The sequence below is a fragment of the Dasypus novemcinctus genome, chromosome 2 (genome assembly GCF_030445035.2).
Source record: "Dasypus novemcinctus isolate mDasNov1 chromosome 2, mDasNov1.1.hap2, whole genome shotgun sequence".
NCBI classification, from domain to species: Eukaryota; Metazoa; Chordata; class Mammalia; order Cingulata; family Dasypodidae; genus Dasypus; species Dasypus novemcinctus.
The window spans coordinates 101987987-102002372 of record NC_080674.1 but is presented as its reverse complement, the minus strand read 5'-3'; the positions used below and the strand labels follow the sequence as shown (position 1 = coordinate 102002372).

The window sequence follows — 14386 nt, the reverse complement described above, 5'->3', positions numbered from 1 at the left end:
TTTTTTTTCTTTTTAAAAATTTTCTTTATAATTATACAATTTTAGGGTGTATGTAGGTTACTAGAATAAGTTTCTTAAATTTTATTTAAGCTTCTTGAATTTTATTTAATCCTCACAAAAGCTACTATGCTGTTATTTATTTTCTTTTACTTAGACAAGGAAACTAGGACTCAGGGAGCCTAAATCATTTATTTAAAGTCAGGCAAACCTTGTCTTTGTCTCTAGTTCTTTATGTATTATTTTATGAGCATAAAAATAGGAATATTGGATTGTTTTGCAGCACTTGGTGGTTAATGGACTCATCTCATAATTCCTACTGAGGATTGTTTAGCATGTTAATGGTATAAATTACTTTTTGCTGTTTACTTCCTTATTAGATCCACTGTAGTAATAATTATTGAGCAGTAGGATGAAAGGATCATTCCTAAAGAAGATTCTTAAATTCAGTTGATTTGATCTACTTTGACCTAATGAAGAAACTAACCTAGATAGTTTAGCAGTCATACTCAGTTTAGTTCACCGCCATACTCATTACCAAATACTCATTATCTTTTTTTTTTTTAAGATTTATTTATTTATTTTCCCTCCCCCCCCACCCCAGTTGTCTGTTCTCTGTGTCTGTCTGCTGTGTCTTCTTTGTCCGCTTCTGTTGTTTTCAGCAGCACGGGAATCTGTGTTTCTTTTTGCTGTGTCATCTTGTTGTGTCATTTCTCCATGTCAGTGGCACCATTCTTAGGCAGGCTGCACTTTCTTTCACGCTGGAAAGCTCTCCTTACGGGGCGCACTCCTTGCGAGTGGGGCTCCCCTACGCAGGGGACACCCCTGTGTGGCACGGCACTCGTTGTGTGCATCAGCACTGCGCATGGGCCAGCTCCACACGGGTCAAGGAGGCCCGGGGTTTGAAGTGCAGACCTCTCATGTGGTAGACAGATGCCCTAACCACTGGGCCAAGTCTGCTGCCCAAATACTCATAATCTTGAGGATAGATGTTTTATTCTCTTATTCTGGCATGCCAGCTCCTCCTCCAGAAAAGAACAGTATACTGTAAGGATTCATTCCTCTCTAATGCTTGTTCTTTTAAAATTCTGGAAATTTGTCAGGTTGCCAACTTTTCAAATATGGATGAGGATGACATTGAGTTGGAACCTGAAAGAAATTCAAAGAATTGGGAGGAAATCATTCCAGAGGATCAAAGAAGACGGTTAGAAGAGGAAGAAAGACAAAAAGAACTTGAAGAAATTTATATGCTCCCAAGAATGAGAAATTGTGCAAAACAGGTAACAAAACTATAAATTTGAAACATTTCTATAATAAAGAGTATTCTCTCCAGGAATGATCTCTTTCTGTTGTTGTTGTTATATATTACCCTGTAGCTTTCTTAATGTGTTTGTTAGGTTTGATGATGCCTCAAAAAATTAGTTGGGAAATTTTCCCTCCTCTTCTTTTTTTGGGAAGAGCTTTTACAGAATTGGTGGTGTTATTTTGTTACATGTTGGGTAGATTTGGTCAGAGAAGCTATCTGGGCCTGGTGTTTTCTTCTTGGAAGATTTTTAACTATAAATTCAATTTTTAAAAAGCTATATAGACTATTCAGCATACTCTTTCTTCTTTAGTGAGCTTTGATAATTTGGTTTTTTTTGAGGTATTTGCCCATTTCATCTTTGTTGTTGAATGTATGGGAATAAAGTTATTCGTAATATTCCTTTATTATTTCTTGAGTATCTGTGGGATGCCCCTTTTTTATCCCTAATATTAGTAATGTTCCATGATCTTTCTAATTAGAAATATCTCAATTTTACTCTCCTTTTTTAAAACAAAAATCTTCTGGTTTCATTGCTTTTTCTGTTTTTAAGTTCATTGCTTTCTCCTCTTTAATATTTCTTCTGCTTAATTTTGGTTTGAATGAGCGCTCCTTTTTTTTTTTAGTTTCTTAAAGTGGGTCATTAATTTCAGACCTTTATAGCACTATTTTATCTGAATCTCACAAATATTGATATATGCTTTGTTTTCATTTTCGTACATTTCAAAACATTTTATAATTTCCCTTGTGACTTACTGTTCGATCCATAGGGTTTTTTTTAGAAGTGTGTTTAATTTCCAACTATTAATATTTAGAAGATTTTGCAAGTATTTTGTTGTTGATTCTTAGTTTAATTCTTTTATGGTAAGAGAACACACTTGGTATCATTTGAATTTTTAAAAAATTGTTGGTATTTATTTTATGGCCCAAATGAACAAAATATCAGAATTTTAAATATCAGGGTCAACCCTGTACCAAATTATATTAGAGTCTGCAGCAAAAAGAAAAATCCATAATACCGGGGTGTGTTTTGCTTTAATTTTGCCTTTTTAAAATACTGCATTACAAGATTGTCTTGATTACTGAGTGTTTTGGTTTTGGAAGATTTTTTTGTACCTCCTTAAATTGACAATGGGGAGTTGATTGGAAAGGGGAATTAATGCTTAATGGCACAATGTTCTTCTTTTTGAGGTGATGGAAAAGTTTTGGTGGATACTTGTATTGCTAGCACAACATGTAAACATAATTAACAACACTGAATTTTATATTTGAGTGTGGTTAAAAGGGGACATTTTAGGGTGTATATAGGATATTATAATTTTAAAAAAACATAGGGGACTGTACACAGTGAACCATAATATAAACTGGACTGTAGTTTATAGTATAATTATGATGATATAGCTTTTATATAGTTATATAATATTATATAGCTTTTGTATAATTGTACAATATAAATACATAATAATATTGTTTCATTAGCTGTGACAAAGGTACTACGCTAATGCAAAGTGTTAACGATAGGAAAAAACTGTTTGTGAGCAGGGATATAAGTTCTGCAAGACTAGAACTTCTCTAATTAAAAAAAAAAAATTAAGTCTAAGGCAGGTGAGGTATTTACCCCTGCTACCTCTCCCCAAGTGTAGTTTTTTTCCCCCTACAACCATATTAGATCTTCTGTGCCCTCATTTAAGGTCACAAAGGTCTGGCAAGTCTTCCTGCCTGTCCCCACAATGGTGATACCACCCTTTCTCCCAGCTTGTTCAATGGAGGCAAGTTTTCTCCAGTCTTCCACCCTTCTCCCAATCTTTCTCATGAGTACCTGGTAGAGGTTTGTGGAGAAGTTCCTGAGTAGATAAAAACTACTTCCAGTGTCTGTCTCTTAAGGGGTCCTGTATTGGTTGCTTGCAATTTCAGTTCTCTCATGCATTTAAGAAAGGTTATGATTTTGTAGATTATCCAAATTTTTCTTGCCAGGGTAGGAGCATTGCCCCTATCTGCTTTTTTTTATCCATTCCTAGGTGGAAATATAACCAGTAATGTGATTTTGACCTTAAAGTTACTAAATATGCAGTTTTGTGTTGGGGTTTATTTTTACAAATTTCACAATTGTTTGCTTTTATTGTGCATGGAAATGATAGCATTATATTAGATTTTAGGGAAAAAATGGGAAGAGGTTAGAAATAATAAGGACTGAATACCATCCTTTACTTCAGTACATGTGTTAAAAGACTTTAGAAAAATTCAAGAGACAGAAAAAGTTTTTGATGTATCTGATAAACAACTAACAGATGTTGCAAATGGGCTTTTATGTAGGTTCAACTGATGATATTTTTGTTTATTAATTTTTGTGTGTTACCAGGGGCCAGTATTGGGGGAAGCTGGTGCTCAACCGCCAAGCCACATTGGCTTCCCTGAGTTGGCTTTCCTGCCTGTTTTGCTTGTTGCTTGTTTTTATTTGTAGGAGGCACTGGGTACTGAACCTGGGACCCTCCCATGCAGGAGGTGGCACTTAACTGCTTGAGCTACATCTGTTCCGCTTTTACTTTTATGATGTAAATGACTTTATTGGTAAAACAAAGTATTCCTTCCCATGTTTTATATCCTTAGGAAAAATGCCTAAAAGTGGTTTTGCTTGGTAAGAAGAATGATCATTTTTTAGTTTTTGATTCTATATTGCCAAATTGTGCTCTTTTGCAGTTTACATATGTACCAGAGGTGTGTGATTGCCCTTTTTTCTGTACTTTTACCAATATTGGCTTTCTGCTTAGTCTTAGCCACTTTAATGGATTAAAAAGAAATGAATCTCATTATTACTTGAATTTGCATTTTAAAAAATACCAATGAGACTATACTTTTCATTATTTTTATAAACAACATCATTTGGTTAATTGCTCATTAATAACCGTTCTCATGGTCTTATAAAAGTGTATTATTTTCTTACTGATTTATAAGAGTGCTTTATTAAGGCTATTAATAACCTTTTGTCATTAACTTGTTATATTTTCCTTTAATTTTGTTTAGAGACTCTTTTTTATTTATAGAATATTAAAATTTAAATCCAGTAATTCTGTCAGTCTTATGTTTTATTGTGTTTCCTTGATGTTAGGTTGGAAATCCTTTCTTTACCCTAAGCTTGAGTAAAACAATTTTTTTCCCCAAATTCCAGATCAGTTTCAATGGAAGTGAAGGGAGGCGCAGTAGAAGTAGGAGATACTCTGGATCTGATAGTGATTCAATCTCAGAAAGGAAAAGGCCAAAGAAACGTGGAAGACCACGGACTATCCCACGGGAGAATATTAAAGGATTTAGTGATGCAGAAATTAGGCGGTAAGATGCTATAAGACCATTTTGCTCAACTTGCTTTTTTTAGAAGGTGAAACTAAAATATAAAATTCTTTTCATTTTCAAAGAGGAAGGTGAAAGTTTTAGAGGAGGCAAATAGATCTGAGTAGGACTCACATTGATTCTGCTTTGAATGTCTTATAACACTGAAAAAAGAAGTTTGCTTCTAATCTTTATATGTTATTTATTTGTTGTTAGAGTACTTAGACTTCGTTTTTTATTATTATTGTTATTAATGTGGTTCAGAATAGTTGCTGTTTTGAATAATAAATGTATATTTTGATACTTTAAGTTTACGTATTGAAAACTTTGCACTATATGATTCCCAACATCCTATTTTTATGTGGAAATAATGTAGTTCAATATTTTCCTAATTTATTAACACTGAGATGATTTGCTTTTTAAAAGTAACCATGTTAAAAGCATTTCTGATATGTCCAAGGTAGGCACTGAGGTAAGATTGGTCATACAGGATAAATTGTAAAGTCCTTTCAAAATACTTATGTTTATATATGTTCATTTCTTTGTGGAGTGTAGGATAACTGCTTACTTTTTGTTTATGTAGTATTTTTGGTTATGAAATTTGTGAAAAGGCTGTTCATTTTTGTATTTTGAGAGTTTCTTTCAAGCCATTGTAACTCTTTTCTTTGAAATCATAGACCTGACTGATAAAGTTCTTCCTCATTCTTTCTACCAGAAAACTAAATTAATTGTTAGCTTTTGTTAAGGGTACTCTTATGACCACCTGAGTTGCTGGACTCTGTCTTTAGTTGAAGAAGCATTTCAACTTCTACTTTTCCTGGATATTTTTCCTCATCTATCAACTACTTAAGTAGCTTTGTTCTTAAGTAAAATTTTTATTTTCCATTGTTGGTATAATACCACATGTCTGAATTAAAGCTATTCTCAACACATGAAATGTGAGGAGGTGTAACATGATTGACAGTTACTCTGAAGACACTTCCTGTGGTAGTTTGAAACATTTTTTTTGTCTTGTGAAAATAATAAAGTAATTTCTGAAATTAAAATTAGCTTCTATTGTTTTATTTATATTGGGTTCTAAACTCAGGATCATGCTGGGTGTTAAAATATCTTGTTATTTGGTACATCTTAATGTTTTAAAAAATATGTATCTATTTAGCTTAATTCATTCATTTTTGTTAATACCTTGAATTAATTTTTGCTCTCACCAGTATTCTTTCCTATATACATTTTAAATATATACATATTGGTGTGTGTATGTATTTTTAAGTAGATAAATGAAGCCTATATTTAAACTTAACAATTATTTTCTGTTAGGTTTATCAAGAGTTACAAGAAGTTTGGTGGCCCTCTGGAAAGGTAAATTTAGTTACCATTCTCGTATAACAATATGAATGTGTTACATGCTCTCAGCTTTTACTCTTTATGTTAACACTGTTTATCTACTTTGTTAAATTTGTTTTTAACAATCATTTACAAAATCTATAGAAAGTCAAGTTCAAATTGATTTTCAAAAAATTTTTACTATCTTTAATTCTTTCTAGTCTTTTAAATTTGATCATGTTTAAGTTGTCTATAAAATACATGTTTATTTTGCCTTTTTATAACTATGAGGCATAGTCACATGCTTTTATCTCATTCATCACAAACTTATACAATATCATAAGTAGATTCATCCCTTGAGTGACTGAGTTGCTAAAATCCTAGTCTCTGACTTCAAATTTAGCTGTTTTCACTAATTATGGAAATTTCCGTAAATTTTCCTAATGCCAGCTACTTTTTATACATACTGGATTTAAACTCAAATTGTCACAATAGTTCCTTTGAAGTTACCTGTTAACCCCAAGAATAGTTTGTAATACTCTACTGTGGCCAAACCCACTATATAATTATAGAACAACAAAGATTCAAATTGTTTTACTTCTGAAGAGAAAATTTTATCCTCTTAAGATTTGGTCATTTATGGAAAACTTGTAAATTGATACATGAGCCATTGATTAACTTTATTTTTATTTTCATCATTTATTATATAAATGGATTGTTTCTCCACCAATTCCTCCTGGTTTTTAAATGTTTCATGCCAGTTATATGAACTAGAATTTGTCAGAAATGCAGTAGAGAGTAGTGTCTTTTAGAGCTTAAATGGCACACCTTAATTATACATAGTTACCTGAAAATTGTTTTCTTACAGATTGGATGCAATTGCACGAGATGCTGAATTAGTTGATAAGTCAGAAACAGACCTCAGACGACTAGGAGAATTAGTACATAATGGTTGTATTAAAGCTTTAAAGGATAGTTCTTCAGGAACAGAACGAACAGGTAAGATTAAAATGAGAACGATTTAAAGAGCGTTATAAATGTAAGTTTCAAAATACATTTTTATCAAGTTTAGCAGGTATATCTTAAGTTACCATTTGTCTTAAAAGATTCTTTACGAATCAAAGCAAAGCCATTCTTTTGCCATAGGAAATCAGAGAGCAAAACTGTTTTTGAAGGCTAGCTAGAATCCATCCTTTAGAGTTGTGGGTATATGCTGGCTGGTAGCTAACATCAGGAATCATTGTTAATTGTTATTTTTAGTATTGATAATTGAGAGACTATGATGTAAAAATATGCATATGGCATTGGTTTGTGGCATAGTTATATCATTATATCTATGTTGCAGTTCATCTACTTGAGTAAAAGTATTTAGGTAAAAGTAATCAAGTACATCAGAAAAATCATACTAGCACTCTTACTTAGAGGCTGATAACAAATATATTTATCTTCTGTAATTGATAAAACAATTACCTGAAATACTTTTTGTGAATCCAGATCTGCTAGATTATAATCACTGTTGTGAACTGGAACATCTTGTAGTGAAATTTTTTTTTTAGATTTGATAGTAAAGCCCCTCTCCCCTTAACAATATAAGTAATGTAATACTTATTAATATAAATAATACATTGCTTTGTGTTTTGTAAAATTACATATTTCATGCTTTTTAAACTTTCCTTTAAAAAATTTAAGGTGGTAGGCTTGGAAAAGTGAAGGGTCCAACATTCCGAATATCAGGAGTACAGGTGAATGCCAAACTAGTTATTTCCCATGAAGAAGAATTAATACCTTTGCACAAATCCATTCCTTCAGATCCAGAGGAAAGAAAGCAGTGAGTCATTTCATTTCTCCAGTGTAAAAATTTTTGTTGTTAAATAATTTATACATATATTCGTGTTTTAAAAAAAAATGCTCCTTATGGTGTACTTGGCTAGTTTTGAAGCAACAGGTTTTAAAAATAAAAAACATAACATTTTGGAGTTCTCATGACTCAAATAAGTTTTTAAAGTTAATTTATTAATAAGGCCATTATAAACTTAACTTGACAGTGGTTATTAATTTTAATGCTAGGTATACTATCCCATGTCACACCAAGGCAGCTCATTTTGATATAGACTGGGGCAAAGAAGATGATTCCAATTTGTTGATTGGTATCTATGAATATGGATATGGAAGCTGGGAAATGATTAAAATGGATCCTGACCTCAGTTTAACACACAAGGTACTTAAATATTTCTTGATCCTATTAACCATTAATGTGGAGTTGAATTTAGTCTAATTTTTTATTTTTAATTATGTTTGAAACTCAACCTAGGAGTCAGGAAACCAAGGCACTAGCTAGCTGTGTGGCCTTGGCTGGCTGCTTTAGAAACATGGTCTTCATGAAGAAATTGAATTCAAATGATCTGAGGATTACCTTACTTTATAAAATTACATGTTATTATTAAGTTATATATATAGGTATACTGTTTCTTCAGATAATTAGGTTAAAAGTAAATCTTATATCCCATCATTAACTTGATTATTCATGTAAATGCAAAAAAATGATTCTTAAAATCTTTTATAAATTTTTCTTAATGTCCAGTACTGTTTGGAATTCTGTGTGATTTGATGCTAATGTTTTACTTAATGTTATTTCTTTGCCTAAAATGGAAAATATTGGAGGCATTTCTTTATCCTTGTCAGTTTAGTTATCCTTTTGTCATTTTGCCCATTCACTGACAAATGGGAACCTTCGATATTGGTACTTTTCATTTGCTGCTATGAAGCAAAACTTAAATGGGTTAAAGATTCCCATTTAAGTTTGCCTGGCGGTGCCTCATGGTGCACACTTTGGGTCATCCTGTAGGTAGATGATACTTTGTATTCTAAGGAACTTTGTACATACTGAAATAATACTGTTACCAAGCAAGTTAGGGAATCTGAAGAATATTGTAACATTTAATCACACTGGATATTTATGTATTTAAAAGAAGTTTATAACCTCATACTTTTCTATTCTCCTTAGGAAAGATAATAACATGAAGGAATTTTTTATCACATATTTCTTTAGAATTTATTCCCTGGAAAATTATATCATCAGCTGTGGCCTAGGAATATTTTTTAAAATGTACTTTGCATTCTGAGTTGTTTATTCCTACAAATTTTAAGAATTATTTGGTAGTAAATTTTACATACTTTAAAAATTGTTTAGCCTTTTTTAGCCAATGAATTTCTCGTGTTATTTAAAGGCAATCTGAAAAATTAACTTTTCAGATTCTCCCAGATGATCCTGATAAAAAACCACAAGCAAAACAGTTGCAGACACGTGCAGACTACCTCATCAAATTACTTAGTAAAGATCTCGCAAGAAAAGAAGCTCAGAGACTTTCTGGTGCAGTAAGTTAAAAATTTGGATGCTTTAAAAGCAGTTTACTTTCCAGTAAGATTAATGTATTGATCACCCTAGACATATATAGTTAATATGAGCTTTTAGGTATATTTTTCATAGTTATGAAGTTTTGAATATGGTAATGTTTTCCTTAAAGTTTCTGCATGTTAAAACTAGTGAGTCATATCTTTCAGAAGTGGGGTCCTGTTTTTTCTAGTATTTGGAGTGATAATGGGGGAAAACTTTGATACTTAGAGTATGGAATACTTTCTGAGGGACCAAGCCTACATTACTATTTCATTTGGAGGCATTGGAGAGCTTAAGAATCAGCATCAAAAGTAACTGAACTGGACTATGAGGGAGCTCCAAAAAGTTGGAAAAGGATGCTGAAAGGGAGATGGTTGGAAACTAAAGGAGCCTTTAAAAGTTTTTCTGTGAACACAATGTCAGTAACTATCTGTGCAATATTAAAAATCATCTCTAATTCTTTCTGTGGTTGCATTGTATTAAGTTGAAGGTATATTAATCTAGGAGGGCGAAAAATCTGTTTTCCATTTCTGTCTTTCTAATCCTCTTTATTAAAAGAATAATTATAGTTTGTTAGTATTATTCATATCAACATTTTATTTGATTATTAAGTTACATAATTTATGTTGACATTCTAAGGTTGCTGCAACTTATTACCAATGGTATTGTGTAGAAATGTGTTTTTCGAGCTTTTTAGGTTCAGTATTTTTAAAGGGTTTTTGACATAGAATATATAGAGAGGTGGCTAAAATGAAAATTATTATTTTTAGGGGAGTTCAAAGAGGAGAAAAGCAAGAGCTAAGAAGAATAAAGCAATGAAGTCTATGAAAATGAAAGAGGAAATAAAGAGTGATTCTTCTCCCCTGCCCTCCGAAAAGTCTGATGAAGATGATGAAAAGGTACCAATATGTTTTAAGAAACAACCTTTTCTTTATGGAAAGGCATGTTTTAGTAATGTTAAAATTTGAAATGAGGCCTGAAGTTTTAATTTTATACTAATCCTTTTTATGGTTCATTACATAGTTTCTTTTGTAGAACAGAATTCTACCCACCCAATAAAAATATTATGTGTATCACTATAAGAGTAGAGCAGAGGTCTTTCCTTTTCAGACATTTGCCAATTGAATGAGCTCCTGTCCCTTTAATTTTATTGATTGTGAATGGGACTGGTTTACCTTAGTTTATAGGATTGTAAAGATTGCATGTATCACTATTAATGGGATTCTGGACTATTTCTTTCAGAATCCACATAAATGCAATCTGTAGTCATGCAAAGAAAAGAAATTAGTCTACATCAAGATTTGGTTAGTAATACATTGGCCATACTTGCACTTTCTAGGATGAGATCACTTCTGTGAAACATCCAAATAAAAAAATTAAAACAGAAAGAGACAGTGAAGAAATACCTGAGCCAGATGTTTGTATAAAGAAGGAACCAGAAGAAAAAAGGGAAACAAAAGAAAAGGAGAATAAAGGAGAACTTAAAAGGGAGCTAAAAGAAAAGGAGAATAAGAAAGATATAAAGGAAAAAGATTTTAAAGAAAAAAGAGAAAAAGTAAAAGAAGCTATGCAGAAAGAAAAAGACATAAAGGAAGAAAAGGTATGCAAATTATAATGTAAAATTTAGAAAGTGTGAAGCATTCATATTTAGATTTTTAGGAGAATAAATTGCAGATTAGACCAAATTGGCCTCAGTAATTGAGTTCTTTAAAACTACATGTGGATGTCTAACCTAGTAGAGAAGAAAAATAGGTTCGAACAACTCTTTCAATGCCTTATGTAGAGTAATTATAGAGTAGTTTTATTCTTTGGTTTCTTCAAATAAATTGAGAAAACAGTAAATAGATAAGAATTTTCAGTGAGAATAAGCACTTGTAGACTGAAATGAGACTAATTGTTTTCCAGAAGTGTTAATCATTTTCATTTTGTTGGATTTTTTGTTTTCTCTTTTTCTTCAGTTGAGTGAATCCAAGTCTGATATCAAGGAAAGATCCAAAAAAACTTCCGGGTCAGATGCTCCAGTTCATATAACTGCAAGTGGTGAACCAGTTCCCATATCTGAAGAATCTGAAGAGCTAGATCAGAAGACGTTTAGCATTGTAAGTAGTAGATTATGATTATTAGTAGTAATTCACACTGAATCTTAACTTAAATGATCATTTTGGGGCTTTTGAAATTTAGAACTGTATTTGAATTTGGCAATACTGCATTTCAGATTGATAAAAGCAATAGATTTAAGTGTTTAAATTTGGAATAAACTTTAAAAAAAAAACCCTTCTTAAATTAAAGACTTTAAAGAGCAAGAAACTTAGGGACTACTTAAAGGATGTTTATTTTCTTCTGCGTTAGGATCTTAAAAGTTTTCAATTCTTGAAAAGACTATTATCTACAGTTTAGTACTTTTTATCTATAGTGATGGACTAGTTTTTTCCCTCTCAGTCTTTCACAGACCAATAATTTTATAGAATACGATAAAAACAGAAGGTGAAATAAGAAAAACATATAAATATACAAAATGAAAGCCCCAGTGTTAAATTACTAGATTCAGTAGACACAGAATTGCAATAAAATCAGGAGCTAATAAAGTGGTTGCAACTATGAAAATTCTAGACATAGAGCAAAATCGGAAGGGATTAAATGTTTTAAGAGAAAAAGGATGAGTGGTAATAGACTGGTTAGAACCTTTTTTGGAGCTTGAACTAGGAAATAAATCATTACAAGTATCAACTGACGGGAAAGTTTATAATTAAAACACTATAGTCACTTGTTAGCCTTGGTTATAATCTTAAGTCAATTAGGTCACTAGTATCAATCGAATGCTGTCATTAAATATGTAAAATTTCATCTTCTAAAGTCATGTTTGTGTTGATTCACATTCTAGATCTCCAGCTCACCCTCTAGTCCTATTTTCTCCTCTTCTAGACCTGAGTAGAGAATTTCTTTAATAGCTGAACACATTTTTTTTTTTTAGTGATTCCACGATATTCCCTAGTATAGCTTCTTTAAACATTTTTCATGCTCTTTAGTCCCTCCCACAATTTTCTTGTCCTTCTTACTTTTGGGTGATTTGACATCCGTCCAAATTCTCTGAAAGCATTAGGGACATTCAAAATAAGTTTTTGCTGCCTCTGTTTTCTAATTTATTTAATTGGGCATATATCTTTCTCTAGCTCTCTTCTCCAGATTCACATGCTGAGATGCCTAACCTTCTCTTTAAGGCTAGTTGTTTTCTTTTTTACCTATATCTTAATCTGACTTCCCTGTCCATTTTCTATTAGTTTCTGTCCTTCCTAAATTAGGTGGGAAAGATGATGGTGTGCTCTACTTTTTTAAAGTGCAAACATTAAACTCTTAGGTTGACCTGCTTCCCTTCCTTTAACTGCTTCATTACTGAGTTAGGAGAGTTTGCAAGTTTTGTCTCTTTTCTTTGCTAACATTTCTTCCTTACTCTTCTGACTTGTTCCTGTAACTGCTGAAATAGAAATTTTACTACTGTACTCAATGCATGAATTTTCCTTCTTTTTTTTTTTTTTTTTTTAAGATTTATTTATTTATTTAATTTCCCCCCTCCCCTGGTTGTCTGTTCTTGGTGTCTATTTGCTGCGTCTTGTTTCTTTGTCCGCTTCTGTTGTCGTCAGCGGCACGGGAAGTGTGGGTGGCGCCATTCCTGGGCAGGCTGTTCTTTCTTTTCACGCTGGGCGGCTTTTCCTCACGGGTGCACTCCTTGCGCGTGGGGCTCCCCCACGCGGGGGACACCCTTGCGTGGCACGGCACTCCTTGCGCGCATCAGCACTGCGCATGGCCAGCTCCACACGGGTCAAGGAGGCCCGGGGTTTGAACCGCGGACCTCCCATATGGTAGACGGTCGCCCTAACCACTGGGCCAAAGTCCGTTTCCCTGAATTTTCCTTCTGTTAACCTTTTTACTGATCTTAAAAACCTTGTGTTATGGAGAGGAATCATGGAATAGTTTTAAACAGGACTCTTAAGCCTACTTTCTGTGCTTGCATGATTAGAATTTTACCACTACATAAGGAATTCCATTTTATTTGGGAATATCTCTGATTAACAAATTCAGTGGCCTTGTGTAGTTTCCATTCTCCTTGACATCCTTGCCTCATTTGACTCCTTTTTTTCACTTATTTATTTTCCCAAATTGGTAGTATAATTTAAGCAGTCAAGGAAGAGCACAAGGTTTGAAGTCAGTTGGACTTGGGTTTGACTCCTATCACTTCCTTCTAAGTTTCAATATCTTCTTCTGCAAAATAGGTTAAATAGTACATCAAAGATCTGTTGTCAGGATCAAATGAAGTACATTTAAAGTAAAGCACAGCCTTTGTCACCTAATAAGTGCTTTCAAATCCCAAACTTCAAGCCTTGGCTGTAGCATAGATTTTAGTCATTAATTCCTCCCTTTGTCCACCGTAACTGTCTTTCCTGGATTATTTCAATAGCCTCATAGCTTTTCTCACTACTTCTACCCTCCCATCCCACCCTCTACTGTTCTGTGGAGAATAAAGTCCCCTCCTTTCACTTTGTCTGCTTAAAATTCTCAAATGACTTTCTATCATTCAGGATAAAAGTCCTAACAGTGGCCTTAAAGGGTATAGAATCTAGTTTACTCCCATTGTCTTCTCTCCCATTTCCTTTCACTCGCTTGGTTTCATTCACTCTGGTCTTCATTCTGTTCTTTAAACACGTCAAACATATTCAGGACATTTGCACTTGCAGTTCCTTCTGCTTGGAATAACTTATTCATTTTCTTTGGGTGTCTACTCTAATATCACCCTTTCCTGAAATCTTACATAAAATAGAAAGTTCCTTGCTCTTTTTTCCTTGATCAAAGTTAGCACCATTGAACATAAAATATGTTTTTTTTTAAAAATTTATTGGCTGTAGTCTCCTTCTAGAGTGCAAGTTACATAAAGGCAGGATCTCCCTGTTTTATTTACTTCTCTTTCCTGGTTCTAAAATAAAGTGTAGAACATAATATATGCTCAACTTCTATCTCTTGAATAAATCATTTTCTAGTAGAACATAAACTAC

The 14386-nt window shown here is 32.9% G+C and overlaps 1 protein-coding gene across 2 annotated transcripts in view; it reads left to right on the top strand.

Annotated features, from left to right (window-relative positions):
• Positions 1-14386, top strand: part of CHD1 (chromodomain helicase DNA binding protein 1) — a 68006-nt gene that overhangs the window by 47338 nt on the left and 6282 nt on the right. The window contains exons 23-32 of one of the 2 annotated variants that reach the window (XM_058276619.2): positions 1101-1277; positions 4467-4627; positions 5942-5983; positions 6816-6946; positions 7637-7775; positions 8015-8165; positions 9200-9322; positions 10112-10240; positions 10681-10941; positions 11300-11440. In XM_058276619.2, the coding sequence (XP_058132602.1) occupies positions 1101-1277; positions 4467-4627; positions 5942-5983; positions 6816-6946; positions 7637-7775; positions 8015-8165; positions 9200-9322; positions 10112-10240; positions 10681-10941; positions 11300-11440 (1455 nt within the window). The remainder of the gene's footprint in view (positions 1-1100; positions 1278-4466; positions 4628-5941; positions 5984-6815; positions 6947-7636; positions 7776-8014; positions 8166-9199; positions 9323-10111; positions 10241-10680; positions 10942-11299; positions 11441-14386) is intronic. The other variant, XM_058276623.2, reaches the window with a different exon arrangement.